The 24,276-nt window shown below is 36.3% G+C and overlaps 1 protein-coding gene across 1 annotated transcript; it reads left to right on the forward strand.

Moving 5' to 3' along the window:
• The first annotated feature begins 18,989 nt into the window (after positions 1 to 18,989).
• LOC127137245 (uncharacterized) lies at positions 18,990 to 19,403 on the forward strand. Its single transcript, XM_051063718.1, has one exon. The coding sequence runs from the start codon at positions 18,990 to 18,992 to the stop codon at positions 19,401 to 19,403; it is 414 nt and encodes a 137-aa protein (XP_050919675.1).
• Positions 19,404 to 24,276: the final 4,873 nt, after the last annotated feature.

The raw sequence follows: 24,276 nt of genomic DNA on the forward strand, positions 1-24,276 counted from the left end.
GCATAGGATGCTGCTTCAACCCACTTGGTGAAGTAATCAATAGCTACCAAAATGAAACGATATTCGTTTGAAGCTTTGTGCTCAATCATATCAATTCCCCACATAGAGAAAGGCCATGAGGATGAAATAACATTGAGAAGCGTCGGAGGCACATGAATTTTATCTGTATAAATATGACATTTAAGGCACTTCTTCATATATTTACATGAATCAGATTCCATTGCATGTCCATTGGCATGAGTACCAAAGGATCCTTCAAGAACTTCTTGCATTAAAATGTCAGCTTCGTGTCTATCCATGAATCTGAGCAAGACCATGTCAAAATTTCTCTTGTACAACACATCTTCATTTAGAAAGAAATTACCAGCCAGTCTTCTCAAAGTCTTCTTATCTTTATTGGATTCCCCAAGTGAGTACTCCTGACTTTTGAGGAAACATTTACTATCATAATACCAGGGTTTATCCTCTGTTACTTCTTCTGCTGCAAACATATGAGCAAATCTATCAAGGCGCATAATTGTGATACTAGGTGTATCATTCCAACGATCCACTTTATACATAGAAGATAGAGTAGCCAGAGCGTTCGCTGTCTGATTTACTTTGCGAGGTATATGATGAAACTTAATTTTATTGAAGAAAGCTGACAACCTCCTTGCATAATCTTTCTAAGGAATTAGGCCAGGGTGACGAGTATCCCATTCTCCTTTAATCTGATTAAGCACCAAGGCTGAATCTCCATACACATACAGGATCTTAATCCTCAAATCAATGGCTTCTTCAAGACCCATGATGCAAGCTTCATATTCTGCCATATTATTCGTACAATCAAACATCAATCTTGCAGTAAAAGGGATATGTGAACCTTTAGGAGTAATAATGATTTTCCCAATTCCATTACCATAAGCATTAACATCTACATCAACCACTAAACCCCACCGAGATCCAGGCTATGGTTCTTCTTCAGGAAATTGTTCATCACAATCTTTAGCTTTCAAGTACATAACAACTTCATCAGAGAAGTCAAACCTGATGGATTGATAATCATCGGTCGGCTGGTGAGCCAAATGATCTGCAAGAATACTTCCTTTAATCGCTTTCTAAGTGTAGCGGGATATTCGTTACCTTTAGATTTATTGATTAAATCAAAAGTAAATCATACAATTTGAGTCGCCATCGCACTTCTATTTATCCAAAGGAAATGTTAGAAAGCGAACAAAAACCGAGAATTTTTATCAAATCAAAAACTAATAAAAATGTCAGAGATCTGGGTAAGGGGGTTGGTTATGCAATGGGAAGGTTTTAAGCAACCAAAACATCCTTAGTACTCTAAGGGAACCCTTATTACAAATGTTGTATGGTAGGTTGGTATTTGTGAAAAAATATTTGTGGAAACATGATTGGGGAGATGAGAAAAGAATATACAAGTTATTTACAATTTTGTGTTTGAATGGATAAACCCACTACCTACGTACCATCTTAAAAAGGTAGGATCAAAACCTCGTAGTTCGGGGTAAAAATCACAAAATAAGTTGGTGAATTAATTGGTCAAAAGCCTTAAAGTCTTTTGTTATCAAAGGGGGAAAACTCAACCCAAAACCACAAATCCACCATGTGAGGAGAGCTTCAACATGCTAGTGAGGGGTTAACCCTATAAAAAGCATGGAAGACTTATAGTCCAACACCAAGGATACAGGTGAGTATTATATCAACCTCTATGATAACTCAAACCTAATAGCTAATGTTTATAAAAATCTTTAACACAAATGGTCATTGGAACCACAAAAACAATTGAGTGAGTTGTATTTACAAATGAAAAGTATTCACAAAAATAAAGTCAAAGTTGACATAAGATTCAATTCAAAATAAGTGTTATGAAAAGAGTTTGAAAAATAAAAGGCATAATGCCTAGGTTTCTCATTTTGAAAATAATGTTAATGTTTGCCCAAAAGTTTGGCTTGGGTTAGAATGGAGAGAAGAAGAGAAAGGCTAGGTCCTAAACTTGCAAAGATGAGGGAAGAGAAATAAAACCACTTGGAGTTCCCTTCTTGAGATCATAAAGACAATCCAAAGTGCTCCTTTCCTTTGGATTTAGCAAGCAATAAGCAATTAACTCAAGCAATCAAACAAATATTCAATCAAGCTCCTAGGAATCTTCCAATTGGCTTTTGTATCTCTTATCTTGGATGCTCATGACAATGGTCCTTCTAATTGGCTCAAGTTTAGGATCCCTATCACACAAGAACACACAAAGCAAAAAGTTCCACAATGCAATAAAAAGAATGGACAAGAGTGAGTTTAAAATTAGGATCCTTTCAATTTATCTTCAAGATTAAGCATTCTAAAGGCATGAGGCCGAGTTGCTCTTTAACATGTTTAGCATTCTAAAGGCATGAGGCCTAGTTGCTCTTGAAACTCCATTTAGCATAGGTAAGGTCCTAAATCTAAGTCCTTTCTCCATTTGCATTGGATTCACACAAACAAAAACAAAACAAACATAAGGCAATAATATATACACAATAATGTGCTCAAGTGAGCAAAAGGCAAATTGCATTGACATAAACATGAGCTCAAGTGAGCAAAGGAAAAAGACAATATGAATAAATGAACAAGAAATTAAATTACATTAAAGTAAATTGCAAGAATTAAATGCTTGAATTAAAAGATAGTAAGTAGTAGTCAGTGTTAGTGTGCCATAAGGCCATTTAGCGCTATGCTAAGCAATCGTAAGTGGACTAATGTAGTAGTCACACCTATCTGAGACCGATAAATAAAACTATAGGCAAATAAACACAAGTTAGAGACCATGAATAGTAAGCCAAGCTCCTACAACTTGCCATGCCAAAAGAAAAGAGGAATGACCTTGTATGGATTTAGGTTTTTTGCTTGACCAAGAAGCAACCTATCTCTAATGCAGAGCAATTCACTTGATCTTTGATCAAGATGAATTTGATTTGGATCAAAGAAGGTTAAGCCTCTCATATGTCAAGGCTAACCACCAATCATTAACTCATTGGTCAAAAAGAAAAAAGAAGAAGAAGAAGATGGAAATGGAATGTACATAATTGAAATTCAAATGACATAAGCAAAACACATTGACCAAATATGAATGGAATCAACATCAATCAATGGTAAACAGAAATGAGATGAAGCTTAGAAGTCAAGAAATAACAAAAATATTTTTGGTATTTTTTTGAATTAAAATAATACTTGAAATAAAATGAACAAATAAAGGTCAAACTTCAAATCCAATTCAAATCAACTTGGAAAAGTCCAATTGGATCATATTAAGTTCAACATGGTCAAACAAGGTTTGGCAAAAATTTTCATCATTTTTTGAAAACAGAAACTAATTTTAAACAATTAAAAATGAAGAAAAATAACATAATTGGAATAAAATCTCAAATAAATCTCAAATCAATTAAGAAATTGATGAGATTATTTTTCATAGATCCATCACCATCCAAAGATGTTAAGAAAATATTTTTGGCATTTTTGAATAATGAAAAGTATTTTAAATGGAATCACAAGAATAATTAAAAATCATTTTTAGAAACTAGAAATTAAGAGAAAAAATTTGCAATTGGTCCCATATTTTTGTGATATCAAATAAAGAAATTATGAATTTTTTAAAATAAAATGGAATAAAAGAAATTAAAATGGAAATTCAGAAAATAGGAAAAATCAGGGAGCGTCTGATCAAAGCTTATTAATTGACGTGGCTGATCAGAAGGTTGTGTAGCGCGCGCTCATGGTAGACTCGAGTCAACAGCATCACATGTGGTATTAAAAAAACTCAAAACAATGCATGGCTAAGATTAGATCCCAAGAGCCAGATCCAAGGGCCGAAACTCATCCACGTGGGGACGGTGCTGGAAACCACCATCTTCTCCGGTGAACCTCACTGTTTTCGGCCAGAGTTGCAGGTTTCACAACCTCCACCAAAACTCACGATCCATATACCAAGCGAAAGCTGGGGTGATGTACATCACCCCTATAACCTTAGTTTTTGCTCAAGACTCTCATAGAAGGAGAAATCTAAGATGGAAAAACAAGGTACTCAATCTGAACTTGCTCAATTCACAAAATTAAAAGCACAAATCAAATGCCTCTCACATGAGGACTTCAGAGGTACCAACCAATAAAAAAATGCACAATAACAAGGGAGATTCGAAGGAAAACAGTTAGAGAATCAACCTTTGAAGTGCAACTTTTCAGTTCTTGATCCAATCCAAATCTTCAATGCAGCTTGATCTTGAAGTAACAAGGAAGCAAGGCTAAGGAATTATAAGTCAAAGATCAACCAATGAAGTTGAAATTTGAGCTTGAAAAATTGAGAGAAAAATCAGAATTCCTTTAACGGAGGGTTGGGGATTCAAATGTGCAGAGCTTCAGGCGCCTTTAGGTTGAAATTTGAAGTGAACCAAGCAATCTATTTATAGCCAAGGCTGATGCAAGCAAGGAGAAAACTCGTGTGTGCATGAGCTTGGGTCCTTCATGCATGGGCCTGTGCAGGCGCATGTGAGGCCCAAACTCAATTGCATTTGAGTGTTGATGACAAACGAATGAGTTTTGGACGTGCAAACGGCAAGGCAATATAGTATGCAAGAAGATTTCACATGTTATGCATAATTGAACCTAAAACTTCACCTCTTTGAAAGTGCCATTTGCAAAATTTAAACATAGGTATGTGGTTAATGGTTGGAAAGGCCTTGACATAAGGAACAAATGGTATGTTGAACAAAAATCCATTTGGAGTTGGAAAAATATTAAAAACTGGCCATGAAGTTCAATGTACAAAACATGTATTTGAGAAATTTTCCAAAATGGACCCACTTCAAGCCCTTCTGTTTCAATGATGCAAGCCTCCAATGACAAAACCTTCAACATAAAAAGTTGTAGATCTTTTCAAGACAATCAATTTGGACTTAAATTTTGCATCATTTGGATTTTTGATGAGAAAGTTATGGGCACTTGAAGTTGGACTTTTTCACATTTCAATGACTTTGGTCCAAAGTGACCTATAATGTTTTGTATTATCACATTTACTTATTTTAGGATTATGAAACTTTGTCCAACATAAAAATTTCAATAGACATCTTAAACTTTCCAATTCATTTGGTCCCACCTCAAAATCATAAAAAATGAAGGAGTTAGGTCCTTGGGAAGTTGACCCAAAATTAGGGTTTCAGTCAAAATGACCTATAATGTTTTGAAATGAATGATGACCTTCCAAGTTTCAAATGAACTTTTTATGAACATTAAAGTTGTTCATATGGTTCTTAAGAACATTTTTTCTCTTTGGGCCATCTTCATTTGACAAACACATCAAACGTTAGGTCTCAGTGGATTTCAAAATAGTTAGATGAATTGAGTGATCAACTTCTCAAGTCCAAACTTCAAATATTGATGAATGGATGATTGAGGAAACTCACATGGGCTCATATATGCATAAAATGATGAATGAAAGAACTTCCCTTAATTGTATTTGATCATAGGTTGAGGTTGCTTCATGAGCAAGGCACAATCAATGCATAGTTGAATTATGGTTTCCTTGGGAAACAATCCTCAAGCCATTTGGTTTATCTTGATCAAATTGACAAATTGAGATACTTGGGAGTCATATATGGTGATTGAGAGCTTTGGGAACCATTGTCATGCTTGCTTTCATCTTCATCTAGCCACTTCAATTGGCATAAAAGCCTTCTAGGAGCCTTGGATCACATGACTGCTTGAGCTTCAAAACAAACAAAGTTAGTGACATATTTTTGTGCTTTTGGTTAGTAAACAAAATAAGAAAAAAAATAATATACAATTCAAGCATGCTTGGTGGTCTCAAACCAACTCACACAAGTCCCAACCCAAGGGTAAGGAGCCAAGATGCTATGATCCTTGAGGCAAATGCAATGCGCAATGATATGATGCCATGAGGGATCTTAGGGTCAAGATTAGGGTCTTACACTAAGTACGGTACTCAATATCATTTTTAGATAACAACATCTGCCAACGAGCTATCCTTTTAGTCAAGGCAGGCTTTTCAAATATATATACTTGATTGGATCCATTTTCGATATCAACAAAGTGGTATGATTAATCGTCTACTGAAGTAAATTTTTGGCAGTCTAGGCCAAACCACAACAACTTTTCTCAAGCATGGAATACCGAGACTCACAGTCAATAAACTTCTTGCTCATATAGTATATGGCATGCTCCTTTCTACCAGTTTCATCTTGTTGTACAAGCACGCAACCCATGGACTCTTTTAACACAGTCAAATATATGATCAAAGGTATGCCTTCCACTAGAGGAGATAAGATAAGAGGTTCAAGCAGATACTCCTTAATGTTGTCAAAATCCTTTTGGCAGTCCACTGTCCACTCACATCCTTGATCTTTGCAAAGAAGCTTGAAGGTTGGCTCACATGTGGAAGTCATGTGAGAAATGAATATGGATATAATTCAGACGCCCAAGGAACCATCTAACTTGATTTTCTGTTTTGGCGCTGGCATCTCTTGAATAACTATGACTTTATCAGGATCTACTTGAATACCTTTCTGACTGACAATGAAACCCAACAGCTTTCTTGAACGGACACCGAAAGTACATTTATTAGGATTCAACCAGAGTTTAAACTTTCTCAATTGCTGAAACAACTTCAGCAAATACTCAACATGATCTTCTTTAATTTTTGACTTAGAAATTATGTAAATAGAGATTATGGATGAATGATTAAAGGTGTTCTCACCAAGGCCTTGAGAGAAAATACCCTTGAGAACTGGTAGTAATTAATTGATATTTGTTGATGCAATAGTGACTCAGAGTTGTTATAGGAATAATTTACACACCTTCCCTGGCATGTTCCTTGAACTTGAAAACCCTTTTTACAACATTATTTATTTTAGTTGCAATTATTTTTAGAAATTTTAATCATATACCCCCAACATAAGTTTTTGTTTAAATGAACAACAATTCTAACTCAATATTTGCAAGCAGTCCTTGAGATCAACATTCGGGGAATTTTCCCCATTATTACTATACAGGAAAAATAGTACACTTGCTATTTTTTTTATCAAGTTTTTGGCGCCGTTACCGGGGACTGCCAAAATATAGAGTTTAAATTTAGTTGAATTGAAATTTTGTTGCTCTACAACTAAAATTTAATTTTTGTCATTTATTTATTTTGACTGTTATCAACTAATCTGCCTATGATGTTTTATGCGAGGTAAGACCTCAGCTGAATTTCCTTTTAATGTAGAAATCAAAATAACTTTTCATGCAAGACTCAGACAAGCTAGATTAGAAAAGCTAGAATCGGACAAAGAATAACCAATTTTTCATTCAGATCCAGATTCAGAGCCGGAAAAAGATCCAGAAAAAGAGGCCAAAACAATGGGTGAAAATCCACCACCACCAGAAAGGCTCCTTGGTGACTATGGAGGTGAAAATGCACCAGGTGGTAGATTAAGAGTTGTCAACCAACCGGTGAATGTGACTAACTATCAACTGCATCCAAGCACACTCAATCAACTTGAAAGAAAACCTTTCACCAGAAAGGTGAATGAATATGCAAACAAGAACTTGTAGAGAGTTCTAACCATGAGTACTACTTTGAAAATTGATGGTCATACTGATGAAGAAGAGAAGTTAAGAATGTTCTTGTTCACTTTAGATGAAGAGGAGGAAGAATGGTTATATTTCCTCCCAGTTGGAAGTATTACATTATGGGAAGAGATGGAAAAGGCTTTCTTAAATGAGTATTTTTCCAGCATCGATATTTCTAAGAAAAAGGTATGAAATCTTGAACTTCAAATAGAAGGAGGGTGATTCTTGGGAGATGCCTACAAAAGATCCAAAAGGGTCCTGGTGGCTTGCCCAACTCATAATATGGATCAGACTGGATAGATAAAGATGTTTTTTAATGGTCTAAAAATAAAGACAAAATAGTTTATTGATACAGCTGTCGATGGCTCAACCAATTTCTCAACAGCTACCGTTATTAAAAAAATCATTGAACCGATAACTATAAATGATAATTTGGAGTCGTATGATAGATGTCTGAAGCTGGAAACTAATAAAATTCGGTTGGAATATACAGTAGCTGCTAAAGTAGAAAAGAAGTTAAAGGCTATGAATATAGGTACTCAACAGGTAGTTCAAGTTCAACCTGCTCAGACCGTCAATTGTGAGATTTGTAATGGACCTCACCACACTGTGTATTGCTTTGCAACCCCTCAACAACTTGAAGAGATAAAAATTTTGATGCAGAATAATCCCTACTCCAACATTTACAATCTAGGTTGGAAGAATCATCCAAACTTCTCCTAGAAAGATCATAAAGGGAATGTTCCACGACAGGGTCAAGGTCAATATCAGACTCAATATCAACAACATTAACAACAACATGCTTCAAAGAAAGCAGACTGAGAGTTTGCCATTGAGAAAATGCCTGCTCACAATATTCAATTCCAATAAGAGACTAGAAACAATCAGAAAAACACTACTGCCTCTATAAAAAATCATGAAGTTCAGATGGGTCAGATAGCAGAACAATTGGCCTCAAGTTCTCAAGCTTCGGGTACCTTGCCTAGTGGCATAGTGACAAATCCTCGTGAGCATAATAATGGTAAGTCTACTGAGACACCGGAAGAAAGAATTGTAGAAGAAGATGGGTTGTTGGAAGTAAAATTAGAAATTAAAGAGCCGAAGAAATCGAAGGAGGATGTTGTGATATTATAATGGAGAAGGAGAAAGAAAAAACTATCAAGCCAATTATTAAACCTCCTTATCCTCAGAGACAAAAGAAGAAAGGAAAACATGAGAAGAATTTTGAGAAGTTTTTGAGAATGTTTAAGAAACTTGAGATAAGCATTCCATTTTCTGAAGCTCTAGAGAAGATGCCAATATATTCCAAATTCATGAAAGACATCATCTCCAAAAAGCGCTCCACAAATGTAGACCCAGTCATCCTCACTAAAACTTGCAATGCTATTCTCCAAGGTATGAAAATTCCTGTGAAAAATAAAGATAAGGGTTTTTTTAATATTCCTTGCACTATTAGTGATAGAAAATTCCAGAAGGCTCTGATTGATTTGGAAGCTAGTGCGAGTTTAATGTCGCTGTCCATTTACAAAAAAAATGGGCTTTGGCACCGTTCAAGATACTAGGATGACTCTTTAGTTTGCTGATCGCTCCATTAGGCAACCTTATGAAATTATGGAAGATGTTCTGGCAAAGATAGATAAATTTGTCTTTTCGGTTGACTTTGTCATTCTTGAGATGCCTGCGGATGAGCAGGCCCATCTCAGATTGGGTAGACCATTTTTAGAAACAGGAAGGCGTATGATAGACATAGAGGAAGGAACAATGACTCTCAATGTCTATGATGAAGAATTGAAAGTTGATGTTTGGAACACTATGAAATAAAAAGATGATGTGGGCATGAGTCACAGTGTATAGGTAATCGATCAAGTGGTTGCTCAAGGAATTGAAATGAAAACACCACAATTACCTTTAGAACATGTTTTGAGCTTGTCAATTTTTGAAAGTGATGATGATGAGAGAGACTCAGAAGTGCTAGCCATGATCGAAGCACAACCTTAGTGGACTAGATCTAAACCACACATATGGGAAGATTTAAGACCGCCCCAATCATCAGAAAATAACCAAGAGCCTAAAAAGGGGACAGAGTTGAAACAACTACCTGAGAATCTGAAGTATGTGTTTCTTGATGCTGAAAAGACATAACTTGCCATTATCAATTCCGGTTTGAAAAGTTTTCAAGAAGAAGAACTCATCCAAGTACTCAAGAAATACAAGAGTGTTTTTGGATGGGAGATTAAGGATTTGACAGGTATTAGCCCAGTAGTTTGCACGCACAAGATATTGATGGAAGATGATCATAAGTCGATGGTTCAACCACAACGAAGACGTAATCAAACTATGAAGGAAGTGGTTCCCAAAGAGGTTGTAAAGTTGTTGGAAGGGAGGAACTACTGTGATAAAAAATGAGAAAAATGAGTTGATTCCAACAAGAACTGTTACAGGTTGGAGAGTGTGCATTGATTATAAAAGGTTGAATGTTGCAATAAGAAAGGACCAATTTCCTTTGCAATTCATTGATCAAATGTTGGAAAGCTTGGCCGATCATGATTACTATTGCTTCCTTGACAGATACTCGTTGTACAATCAGATTGCAGTGGCCCCTGAAAATCAAGAGAAGACCACTTTCACATGTCCTTATGGTATTTTTGCATACAAGAGAAATCCATTTGGGTTGTGCAATGCAGCTACCACATTTCAGAGGTGTATGCAATCCATATTCGTTGACATGCTTGAAAAGCATATGGAAGTGTTTATGGATGACTTTTCTGTTTTCGGTTGTTATTTTGATAATTATTTAACTAACTTGTCTCTTGTGCTAGAAAGATTCCAGCAAACAAATTTGATCCTAAATTGGGAGAAGTGCCATTTTATGATACGTGGCGGCATAGTGTTGGGACACAAAATTTTCAACAAACGCATATAAATAGATAAAGAAAAAGTGGAGGTAATAGGTAATCTACTACCACTGGTGAATTAAAAAGGTATAAGAAGTTTCTTGGGACATGGGGGTTTTTACCGCAGGTTCATTAGAAACATTTCAAAGATCGCCAAACCGTTGACTAGCTTGCTTGTGAAAGACACGCCTTTTCTTTTTGACAAAACATGCAGTGGAGCTTTTGAAATCTTGAAGAGTAAGTTGGTATCTACTCCTATAGTGATTTCTCCTGATTGGTCTCTCCCTTTTGAGATCGTGTGTGATGCAAGTGATATTGCAGTAGGGGCAGTGCTAGGACAAAGAAAGGAAAAGCTCGTGCATGTGATCTATTATGCAAGTCACGTGTTGAATCCTGCCCAAATGAATTATGAAACCACTAAAAAATAGTTCTTAGTGGTTGTGTATGCTTTTGACAAATCCAGGTCTTACCTGTCTGGATCGAAGGTAATTGTTTATACTGACAATGCTGCTTTGAGATATCTTTTTGCTATATAGGAATCTAAACCAAGTTTTCTGAGATGGATTGTACTTCTGCAAGAGTTTGATTTGGAAATCAGGGACAAAAATGGATGTGAAAATACTGTTGTTGATCACTTATCGCGGATGTCCCCGATAGAAGAAACAGAGGATAAACACCTAATCAAGGATGAGTTCGTCGACAAATGAATCCTAGCTGTTACTGGTCTTCCATGGTTCGCAGACTATGCGAATTATTTGATAGGTGGAACAATACCTGATGACTTTGATTCTAACAAAAAGAAAAAAGTTTTGCATGATTGCAAGTTTTATTTGTGGGAGGACCCGTTCTTGTTCAAAAAGGGAATAAACGGGTTGGTTGGAAGGTGTGTTTCAGAGGAAGAATAGAGAGACATTCTCAAAGCATGTCATGACATAGAATATGGAGGACACTTTAGTGGCGATAGAACAACAGCAAAAGTCCTTTAGTCTGGGTTGTACTGGCCTACATTGTTCAAGGATGCTCAAAGTATAGTGAAGGAATATGATATATGTTAGAGGACGAGTAATATCTCGAAGAGAAATCAGATGCCTCAAAATGTTATGTTGGAGGTAGAGTTGTTTGATGTGTGGGGAATAGACTTCATTATACCATTTCCACCTTTGTTTGGAAAGCATTACATTTTGATCATTGTTGATTATGTGTCAAAGTGGGTAGAAATTGTAGCATTTCTCACAAATGATGATAAAGTGGTTGTCAATTTCCTCAAAACTACATTTTCTCTAGGTTTGGGGTACCAAGAGCATTAATCAGTGACAAAGGTACTCATTTTCTAAATAAGTTGATGGAGAATCTGTTTAGGAAATATAACGTGAATCACAAGATTTCCACACCTTATCATCCTCAAATGAGTGGGCAGGTTGAAGTATCTAATAAACAGATAAAACAGATTTTGGAAAAGACTATTAGTGTTTCTCGAAAAGATTGGACAATAAAGTTGGAGGATGCACTATGGGCATACAAAACAACGTTCAAAACCCTAATAGGTATGGCCCCTTATCAATTGGTTTACGGTAAATCATGTCACTTACCGCTCGAACTAGAGCACAAAGCATTTTGGGCTTTCAAAATTCTGAACTGTGATCTTTCAAAAGTCGGTGAATCTCAGATTCTTCTAATACATGAGTTAGAAGAGTTTAGGAATCAGGCTTATGAAAATGCCAAAATATACAAAGAGCAAACAAAAAAATGGCATGACCAAAGAATTCAGAAGAAATAACTTTGGGAGGATAATTGGTTTTGTTGTTTAATTCCAGGTTTAAGTTGTTTCCTGGAAAGCTGAGGTCAAGATGGTCCAGACCTTTTGTGGTTCAAAAAGTGTTCCCGCATGGAGCAATCGAGCTTAAAAATCAAGCAAACTGGAACACCTATAAGGTGAATAGATAGAGATTAAACCCATACTACCAAGGACAAGAGAATGGTCTGGTAGATGATGTTCGTCTTACAGGATAAGATGGACAACCATCCAGCCATACGACGTTAAAGGGAGCGCTTTGTGGGAGGCAACCCACGTGTTTTATTTCTAATTGTTTTCTTTGTCTTTTTTAGGTGTTTTAGGTTTTGTTTAAGTATGCACAGTGCCTTGCAGAAGAGAGCGGGGACACTCAAGTGAATGAGAAATTTGTACAAGCATCAGTGAAGGAAGTTGTACCTGGAGGAAAGAAAAATTTGAAAAAAAGAGAAAAAAATGTTGAAGAGGAACAAGCCACCTGACACGGCCATCGATGGCCTGTAACACGGCACGTGTCGGTAGGCCTGAAGAGGGCGCAGAAAAAGGAAGGAATTATAAATGTCTGACACGACCACCTGTGGCCTGTAACACAACCCTTGTCCGGAGCCTTAAAAAGAGCGTAGAAAAAAGGAAGGAATTATAGATGCCTGACACGGCCACCAGTGGCCTGTGACACGGCCTGTGTTTGGAGCCTTGAAGTAAGGTTTCCATTTTGAACTCAACATATGCCTGATACGGCCGAAAGTGGTGCTTGACACGGCCCGTGTCAGGTTTGCAAATTTGAAAATTTAGATTTTGGTGTTCTCTTTTGTGGATCCCACCTCTCATTTAAACCCACTCACCATCCATTATACCTATTAACCCCCATTAAAATTCAGATTTTCACTCATTATTTCACCACCCTCGTCTTCTTCACCACCATTCTCTCTCATAAAACCTAAAACTCCATTAAACCCACCACAAAAAGCTCCAGCCTTTACCATCCTATACACCCCAAATAAAAAGTCTCCTTCATAAAACTTTCACCATTTTTCGTCCTCATAATTATTCCGTTGTCTATTTCTTCTAATTTCATTGTTCGAAATTTTCTTAAGTTTTGTGCAGGTATGAAAATGCCCCCGAAGAGGCATGTTAAGGGTAAGCAATAAGTGGCTGAGACTTCAAGGCCACGTAAGAGGAGTAGCCATATACCGAACCCTCATAACATTGTCTTCGATATTCCGGAGCAAGAGCGACGATACTCCGCTCATGTAAAGCATAAGTTGACTCCCACAAGGTACATGTGTGAACAAACCCTCAATGACTTAGGGTTAAATATTGAAATTGATAGGATGTTTTACGTGTTGGAAATGTTGGAATTTATGTGACTCGAACAACTTATGAGCACATCACACTTGAGTTTTTAAGAACGGTTGAGTTCCAACTAGAGAAAAGATGGATGGGTACTATGAGGTACTATTATGGTACTTTCAAATTCCACATTTTTAATACTGATCATAAGTTATTTGTCGAGGAGTTGGCTAGTATCCTCTGACTCCCACTTTACAGACCTAGAGAGATTCCTGAAGGATTTGCTCCACACAATTTTTGGACAACTATTATAGGGAAGACTGATTACACCTCCAAAGGTGGAAAGATCTCGGGTATCCAGAACCCATCTTTCCTGATACGCCCAAAAAGGCCTTGCATACATTCTATTTGGACGAGGTGATAGTATTGGCATGGCCACTCAGAGGGATTTATTTTTCTTTTATTCTATGGCCCATAATTAGTCAATTAATATTGTTACCTTTGCATGTGAGTATTTGGGAAGAGTTGGTCAGGCAGACTCTGGTGGTATTTCTGTTGGGGGTATGATTACCCAAATTGAGGAACATTTTGGTTATGATGCGGTTTTGCTTGATGAGACCCATGTTCCAGGTAAAACTAAAATTTATATGACCACTCTCATTCAGCAAGGCATGATTTCTACGTCTCGTGATTATTACTCTATGATGATCCAAAAATGGTTTATCATTACATTACCTAATCAAGACAGAGTAAGTATTTCTGATTGTGGTAACTGGTTATATGTGAGTGCGGACCTTGACAAAGAGGATGACCACAATGCTGACAATGTGGTTGCAGGTGAAGATATGAATGAAGACTATTAGCCCAGGAGCAGTTTGTACCCCCTCCCCAGGATCCAACCCAACAAGGTATCTGGTCATCATCCATGAATGAAGACCAGTGGGCATGGGTACAAACTGAGATCGATGACCTTAGAACTGAGCAATCAAGGCTAGGAGTATAACATACTCGGCAAGGGGGTGTTTTGGATGAGATGCACACTATGATACGACAGTTGATGTTGCATTTTCTGCCCCAGCCTCCTCAGTATGGCATTGTGAGTCACCTTCCTCTATTTTGTTTTAAAAAATTGAGGTCAATGTTTAGTTCAAGGATGGGGGGGATTTATTTATGATTTTTTTGTTATTTCCCTTTTGTTTACGTTTGTTTGTCTGTCATTGTTAGGGGTTATTTGCTTCATGTATTTCAGGATCTGGGTGTTGTTGTTGGATAAGTGATGACCATTACTGATAATGGATAAAAAGATCACTCCATTTTCTGTTGCTTGTTGTTGAATGATCCTTCTAAAAGTTGATATTGCTGAAGAAGAGGATCAGACACAACTATCTCAAACTTGACTGACATAGGATCCCTGTGCATCCCGAGCTGAGTAAGAAGCTAAACCACACTAGAGGTACTCTGGATTTTGTCAATCTTCACCCAACATGGTGAGAGCATAAAGGCCAAACACAATTTCATCATGAGCGATAGTTTAGGCATGTCTTTATCACTATGAGTTTGCGTAAGTTCTCTTGGAATATCACTATATGTATACACACACTAAGGCACTTTGTTTGTGTTATAATCCCTAAGCCTTTCTAGCCATCCCTGATAATATTATCCCTTGTTAACCTCATTTGACCTTACATCCTTTTGTTTGTTGTATCGCCGCATCTATGTAAACCCATGGCCTAAACACTTCCCTACCCTACTCGGATATGTGTTGTGGGTCTGGAATATATGACAAGTTCTAAGTTTGGGGTTTGGACTCCTAAGATTAATTACATAAGTGCGATAAACAAGAGAGAAAAAAAAGCAGCATGAAAAAGAAAATAAAATAGAGTTCTGATTGAAAAAAAAGGGATGGAAAAATAATACAAAAATAATGCACTTACCTAAAGACGAGACTCAAAAAACAATTGAAGATATACCCTTAAAGGCAATACTTTAGTAGAAAATAAGGAGTCAAATTGAAAAGGGTGTCTAAAAATGCTCATTTGATGAATATTGTAAGTTAACACAGTGGAAGGAATGACAACACTACTCTGAGCCCAAATCCATTTGCTTTCCTTCTTTTTTATGTTTACCCTACCGTAACCCAAGCTCTGTTGCAATGCAAAAAGCCCTCAAAAAGAGTGTGTTGTATGTAGGTGATATGAAAAGAGAAGTTATACAAATTTATGAGTCGATATTGCATATTCTAAAATTTGATAGGTGGAATAATACCTAACGACTTTGATTCTAACAAAAAGGAAAAAGTTTTGCATGATTGCAGGTTTTATTTGTGGGACGACCCGTTCTTGTTCAAAAAGGGAATAAACGGGTTGGTTCGAAGGTGTGTTTCAGAGGAAGAACAGAGGGACATTCTCAAAGCATGTCATGACATAGAATATGGAGGACACTTTAGTGGTGATAGATACGCAGCAAAAGTCCTTTAGTCTGGGTTGTACTGGCCTACATTGTTCAAGGATGCTCAAAGTATAGTGAAGGAATATGATATATGTTAGAGTACGAGTAATATCTCGAAGAGAAATCAGATGCCTCAAAATGTTATGTTGGAGGTAGAGTTGTTTGATGTGTGGGGAATAGACTTCATTATACCATTTCCACCTTTGTTTGGAAAGCATTACATTTTGTTCGTTGTTGAATATGTGTCAAAGTGGGTAGAAGTTGTAGCATTGCTCACAAATGATGATAATGTGGTTGTCAATTTCCTCAAAAACTACATTTTCTCTAGGTTTGGGGTACCAAGAGCATTAATCAATGACGAAGGTACTCATTTTCTAAATAAGTTGATGGAGAAACTGTTTAGGAAATATAACGTGAATCACACGATTTCCACACCTTATCATCCTCAAACGAGTGGGCAGGTTGAAGTATCTAATAGACAAATAAAGCAGTTTTGGAAAAGACTATTAGTGTTTCTCGAAAAGATTGGTCAATAAATTTGGAGGATGCATTGTGGGCGTACAGAACAACGTTCAAAACCCTAATAGGTATGGCCCCTTATCAATTGGTTTACGGTAAATCATGTCACTTACCGCTCGAACTAGAGCACAAAGCATTTTGGGCTTTCAAAATTCTGAACTGTGATCTTTCAAAAGTCGGTGAATCTCAGATTCTTCTAATACATGAGTTAGAAGAGTTTAGGAATCAGGCTTATGAAAATGCCAAAATATACAAAGAGCAAACAAAAAAATGGCATGACCAAAGAATTCAGAAGAAATAACTTTGGGAGGATAATTGGTTTTGTTGTTTAATTCCAGGTTTAAGTTGTTTCCTGGAAAGCTGAGGTCAAGATGGTCCAGACCTTTTGTGGTTCAAAAAGTGTTCCCGCATGGAGCAATCGAGCTTAAAAATCAAGCAAACTGGAACACCTATAAGGTGAATAGATAGAGATTAAAACCATACTACCAAGGACAAGAGAATGGTCTGGTAGATGATGTTCGTCTTACAGGATAAGATGGACAACCATCCAGCCATACGACGTTAAAGGGAGCGCTTTGTGGGAGGCAACCCACGTGTTTTATTTCTAATTGTTTTCTTTGTCTTTTTTAGGTGTTTTAGGTTTTGTTTAAGTATGCACAGTGCCTTGCAGAAGAGAGCGGGGACACTCAAGTGAATGAGAAAATTGTACAAGCATCAGTGAAGGAATGGATTGCAAACATCAAAGATCAAAAAAGAGGTCGAAAGACTTCTTCGATGCAATTTCATCAGGACCACAAGGTATGTCGAATGGATTGCAAACATAGTTCCTGTAATTAAGAAAAATGGCTTTTTAAGAGTATGTATAGATTTTCTTGGGGCAGAGATGCTGGTTGACTCAGCTGCAGGCTATGAATATCTTAGCATGTTTGATGGATATTCTGGCTATAACCATATTTTCATTGATGAAGAGGATGTTTCCAAAACAGCCTTTCGATGTCCAGGGGAAAAAGGCACTTATGAGTGGATAGTTATGCCCTTTGGTTTAAAAAATGTTGGGGCATTATACCAGCGAGCAATGAATTCTATATTCCATGATTATATAGAGACATTTATGCAGGTTTATATAGATGATATTATGATAAAATCTATATCAGACAAAAATCATCTAACCCATCTCAGCCAATCATTCGAAAGAATGACAAAACATGGCTTAAAGATGAATCCTCTTAAATGTGCATAAAAAGGGGATAGAAATCAATCAAAATAAGACGAAGGCTAATATGGAGACCAAAGCACCATCAACTAAGAAAGAATTGAAATCATTATTAGGAAAGATAAACTTCCTGAGAAGATTCATCTCAAACTTAAGTGGTCGAACTCAAGCCTTCTCTCCCCTCCTACTCCTGAAACAAGGGAAGTTCGAATGGAATGATGAACATCAAAAGGCATTCGACAAGATCAATCATTATCTAATGAATCCTCCTATCTTGTCACCACCATGTGGAAAAAAGCCTATGAGATTGTATATATCAACTTCCGACACTACTATAGGTAGCATGTTAGCGTAAGAGAATGAAGATGGCGTCGAAAGAGCCATTTATTATCTTAGTGGGGTTTTAAATGATGCAGAAACTAAATACACTTCAATAGAAAAGTTGTGTCTTTGTTTTCATTTCTCTTGTACTAAACTCAAGTATTATATAAAACCTATTAATTTATACGTCTCTCCACACTTTGATGTCATTAAGTATATGTTACCGAAGCCAATAATGCACAGTCGAATTGGCAAATGGGCATTAGCCCTTACTGAATACTCTTTAGCCTTTATGCCTTTAAGGGCAATGAAGGGACAAATAGTATCAGACTTTATTGTAGACCATGCAATGGTCGAAAGGCCTCAACTTCAAGTTGAGTTAAAACCTTGGAGATTATTCTTCGACGGTTCCACTCATAAGGATGGAAGTGGAGTTGGGATCATGATAATTTATCTTGATGGAATTCCAACAAAACTCAAATATAGAATCAAAGGTCCCCTTTGTTCTAACAACGAAGCAGAATATGAAGCCCTTATTGCAGGACTTGAGGCTTTGTTGGAATTGGGGGCAGCTAGGGTTGAAATTAAAGGAGACTCAGAATTAGTAATTAAGCAACTAACGAAAGAGTACAAATGTATAAAAGAAAATTTGATTATGTACTTCGTCATTGCAAATAGGTTGCTCAAAAAATTTGAATATATAGACATAAAACATGTTCCTAGAATAAAAAACCAAGAAGCTGATGATTTAGCACAAATAGCTTCAGGGTATAGAATTCCAAAAGAGAAGATAGAGGAACTTGTCGAAGTAAGAGGAAAAGAAATGGCTGCCAGATTGTCTCCGACAGATTTGGAAAGCACTTAGTTAGGATATGCTAACAAAGAAGAGTTTGAAGTACTGGCCATTGATACCTTAATGGATACAGATTGGAGGAATCCAATTATTAATTATCTCAAGGACCCTTTGATAGATACAGAAAGAAAAACCAAGTACAAGGCTTTATCTTATGTTTTGATGGGGAATGAATTATTCAAGAAAACCCTTGAAGGGATCCTGTTGAAATGTTTAGGAGAAAACAAGGCGTACTTAGCATTATCTAGTGTACATAGTGGAGCCTGTGAAGCACACCAGGCAAGCCATAAGATGAAATGGTTTCTTTTCAGATATGCAATGTATTGGCCCACCATGTTAAAAGATTGTATAGAGTTTGCTAAGGATTGCCAAGAATGTCAAGTACATGCAGGAATTCAACATGCTCCTACAAGTGAGCTTCATGCAATTATCAAGCCTTGGCCTTTCAGAGGTTGGGCATTAGATCTAATTGGGTAAATTCGACCTACTTCATCCAAAGGTCAAAAGTACATCCTTGTAGGGGTTCCCTAGACCCTATCTCCTACACTTATTATCATATGAAAATTATTCCAAGATAAAAGTTACTCTAAATTATATTCCAAACAACTTTCATGTTGACGTCAAAAGTTAATTTTGCTTGTAAGTTCATTTTTTATGGTGAAAGATTATAGGTCATTTTGTCTAAACCCTAGTTTGGAAGTCAACTTCCCAAGGCCATAACTTGCTCAATTTTTATGATATGAAAGCCATTTAAATTCCATGATCCATTTCAAGATATCTAATTCAATTTTTATGTTTGGAGGAAGTTCCAATTCAACTTGAAAATGCATGTGCTAAGAGGAAACATTATAGGTCATTTTGGACCAATGCCATTGAACAAGTGATTTTCCTCAACTTCTAAAATGCATAACTCCTTCATGACAAATCCAAATGAGGTCAAATTGGTTACCAAATTTAAGAGTTTTGAACTTTGACGAAGGAATGTTTCTCATTTGATGTCCATAGAAAAAGTTATTGAAGGGGGAAGAAGTGAACATTTGACTTGGGACTTAGAAATTTTTCAAATATGTTTGATTTCCCAAACTTCCACCTCAAAATTCATCATGATCCAAGCTTCAAGTTAAAAGGCGTTCAACATGAAAGTTGTTCCCCTTCGTCTCGCCTTTCCAAAAATCCAATATCATCTCATTTGGACTAAATTTGAGGGACTTGCGTATGACTTCATTATGGGAAGTGTTTTGGCAAGTTTGAACTTCATTTGATCATTCCCTTTTGCATGCTTGCATATGATGATTTCAACAGACTTTGTACATGATTTGGAATTGGATTGCATCATCCTCAAGGCCCAAATAATTGCCCATGCACCCATGCAAGGAAGTTTTTAATTTTGTCCAATTTTCAAGTGGTGTAAATATCAAATGCATTGCCTATTTAAACAAGCTTAAGGATTCAGATTCATCATCAACACACTGCCCAAGCTTTGCTAGACCACTGTAAACCCTCACTGCCATAGAATTTTCTAAGACTTCTCTTGAAATCGAGCTTGAACTTCACTTTCTGTTTGGAAGTTCAAACTCCAGAAATTCACTTCCATTTTATTCCATTTGGTTTCTACAAGCAAGAGGAGGAGAAGCAATCAAATCCAGATCAAGATCAAGTGAAATTGATCAACTGGAAGGTGGTTTTTCATAAACTTCTCCTCTTCGATTCTCTCTCAATTCTCCATTATTCTTGTTGACTTTTGGTTGTCTGAAGTCCTACCAATGTAGGCAACAAGATTGAGTTGCTTTGAGTCAAATTGTAGCAACTCAGTTCATGATTCTCAAAATTCAACTCCCTGTATCTTCTCATATAATTGGAGTTAGACGAAATTGAGGCCAGATTCGAGCTACTGAGCATTTTTTTCTTTAAATCTTTGTCTTGCTTTTCCATTTTGGTGATGGTTGAAGGTGGACTAGTCCGGTGAGGTCCATCGGAGAAGAAGACCGGAGCTCTGGCACCGGCGATATGTTGGAAGCATCCCAACAATAGGATCCATCTAAATTGTTTTAATCCTGTGCATTGGTTTTGATTACCACGCGTGCTTCTCAGTTGACTTAGGTCAATGTGGAATGCGCGTATCGATCCATCTAATCTGCCACCTCAATTAATTAGGGATATCAGATGGTCCACGATTTTTTGAATTTTTATTAATTTCTTTTATTTTCATTATTTTCATTAATTCATATTAATTTCAATATCGATCAAAAAAATATTGGACTTTCGCCAAAAAAATTCAAATATTTTTCTCTTTCATTTTTTGAATTAAAATTATTTATTGGATCAATATTGATATTTTTCATGATTTAATTATTTTTGTGTATATTTTTAATTATTTAAAAATACTTATGACTTTTCAAAAATAGTGAAAAAATTTCTCCAAGGTCCTTTGACCTTGTTTGACCTATGATAAATCTCTTGGCCATTTATTTGATGTTATGAAGAGGTTTTAGGTTTTTGATAAAACATAATTTAATTTAATGCATTTTAATTTGATTTTTAATTGTTTAGTTGTCAATAAATTGTGTTGAGCCATTTTTATTGACTTGTGAAGTTTGACTATGTGTTTGGGCCTTGGTCAAGGTTGATTTGACTTTTGTTGAATAAAAATCATTGCATTTAGGGGATTGATGAAATGTACATTTCATCTCCCAAAATGAATGAATGATTTTAATTTGATAAAACTCCTCCCATGACCAATTTGTGTTTATCTCATCTCCCCTCCCTCTTCATCTTCAATCCCTTTCTACATCATTCCTCTCATTGACCAATGAAGTCTCAATATCCTAAGGCTAATTGGTTCATCAATATATTTGTGTTAGATCAACCAATACAAGTATGGATGAGATTAGGTCCATCCTTTGGTCATTTTATTTTTTGTGTGTGTATCTTTTTGGAGTATGGTTCATTATACCATATCTCTAACATGCATTAACACCAAAAAATATATTGCCCGACCTCGGATAGTTGTTACTTCTACATAAGTCCAATTACGATTGCTTAATATAGCGCTAAATTTTGACACAAAAGGCATATCATTCTAGTAAGCGAGATTATAAGTCTCCCCCCTTTCATGGTATTGTGTGGAAACTTGGCCTTTTTTCCTTCCTTTGGAAGATGTCTTGGTTCAAGGATCCATGCTTGTGAATAGAGGGTTGAGTGTTCTCCAAAGAATGACTTAAACAATTAAAAGGAAAAACTTCACTAACTTCTAATCAACTAACATCTTGATTTACTTTTAATTTCAAAATCATTTATTTTTATGCACTTCAAATTCAAGCCATTTATTATTTGTCATTATACATATCATTTAACTTGTTTATTTTAATGCCATTTTTTACTATGCTCACTTGAACCATATATTGTGATTGTATATATTTGTTTGTGTACCTTGTTTGTGTTTGTGGTCTTAGGACCTTTAAAAGCCCCTAAAAAAATGTTTGTGTGGACTGTTGGATTCGATCTGAGCTTTAGACATAGAATTAGGCAACCTTCCCTGTGCAAAAGGACTTGGCCAATGCCAACATTTCTGAAACCAAGTTCTTGTGATTTGAATTTTCAACTGATACAAGTATTGGGATCCACTTCAGTTCATCTGCTACATGGTCTTGATACAAATGTTACTTTGAACATGTGTCTAATCCCTTATTCTGAGCTATTCAAGGAGTATGTCATCTGATGCATGGGGGGAAGATTATGGAAGAAGACTATGAAGTTGCTAGCTTTGATGTGGCAATCTTTATTTGATGCCTTACTCTTCATCTCGCTAGTTTATTGGTGTTGCTTGATTTCCAAAAGTACAAAGGAAAAGTGGGTTTCTATGTGACATTCTTGTCTATTGGATTGCATCCCATTGGTAAGATCTTTTCAACCCTTAACTTTTAATTTTGCTTAGGATTAGTCTCTTCATCTCCTCTTACTTTTTAAACTTCAAATCTCTCCCCCATTTTTAAACCCTTAACTTTTAATCTTGCTTAGACTTTAATGCAAAATTAGAAACTTTGGCCTTATGCCATTGCATTTTTACACTCTTTTCTTAATCAAACTTGTAAATGAACTTAACCATATTGACTGAAAATTTCAAAAGACAAAAAGAACTAACACTCATTCAAACTCTTTTAGGCCTTTTGTGCCTCTTTTAAATTTAAAGTTTTGTTAAAAGTAATCAAGTCACTTTAAAATTGATACCACAAACTACGAGGTTTTGATACCTCATTTTTATGTTGGTATGTAGGCAAAAGTCCGAAGACCTTGTCAAACACAAAAATATAATTAATGAATTCTTTTCTCATCCCCACACTCTATTTGTTGCAAATATAATTTCATACCACAAACACATACACATATAAAAAAGGGCTCCCTAGGAGTACCTCAGATACTATGGGTGCTAACACCTTCCCTCTACGTAACCAACCCCCTTACTTGTAATCTCTGGAATTTTATTAGTTTTGATTTGAAAACTTCTTATCTTTGGGTTTTGTTCGTACTTTTCCCTTTTCCTTTGGAAACAATAAAAGCGCAGTGGAGACTCTGGTTCCATTGACGTTTAGTTTACCGCTACAAAAATTAAGTGGCAACTCTGTTGGGGAGTAGTCCTCAGTGGGTTTAGCCTACTTTTTTATGTGTGTATATATTTATATATTTGATGTTTGTATATTTTTTTGTATGATATAATCTGTTTGTTGTGCTTGGTGATCTCTGAGTGGTGAGATAAGTTCTAACCCGAACTTGAGTGCAATTAAGATATGATGATGGTATAGTGATGTTCAACTTGTGTGGAGTAGTCCTTAACAAGTTGGCTTGATACCCATCTACTCAGTGGAGATCCTTTTGGAGTTACTAATGTCACACAAGTTATTTGTGGTTAGGCATTATTCTCTCTGATTTGGAGTCCGAGAAGCTGAGGATCGTAGACCATTTAACCCAACTTGGCCTATTTAGGACATAGTGCGGAGACTGTTAAGGTGTAGATCTGATAATAGTTGTTACGCGATACTATACTCAGACGAGTTTCTCTTGAGAATATTATGGGTTGATTAGTCAATCATTCTAACCTATCATATCTGATAGATGGAATTAAGACTCTGGGAACTTTTTAGAACATGATCTACAGGTTTTATCCTTAGTACACTCCTTTAGGATGGTTGTTAACCCGACTCCATGCTCGTGACTCACAACAAACCCTTGATTCTTCGTTGATCCAATCAAGTCTTGTCAATATCAATGGAACTTGGGTGTTAATGAGATGAAAATCAAAATCCACCAAAATGGATGATTGATCTTGACAACTTGATTCAACCCTTAACCTCTG

This window comes from Lathyrus oleraceus, chromosome 4, assembly GCF_024323335.1.
Source record: "Lathyrus oleraceus cultivar Zhongwan6 chromosome 4, CAAS_Psat_ZW6_1.0, whole genome shotgun sequence".
Classification (NCBI taxonomy): domain Eukaryota; kingdom Viridiplantae; phylum Streptophyta; class Magnoliopsida; order Fabales; family Fabaceae; genus Lathyrus; species Lathyrus oleraceus.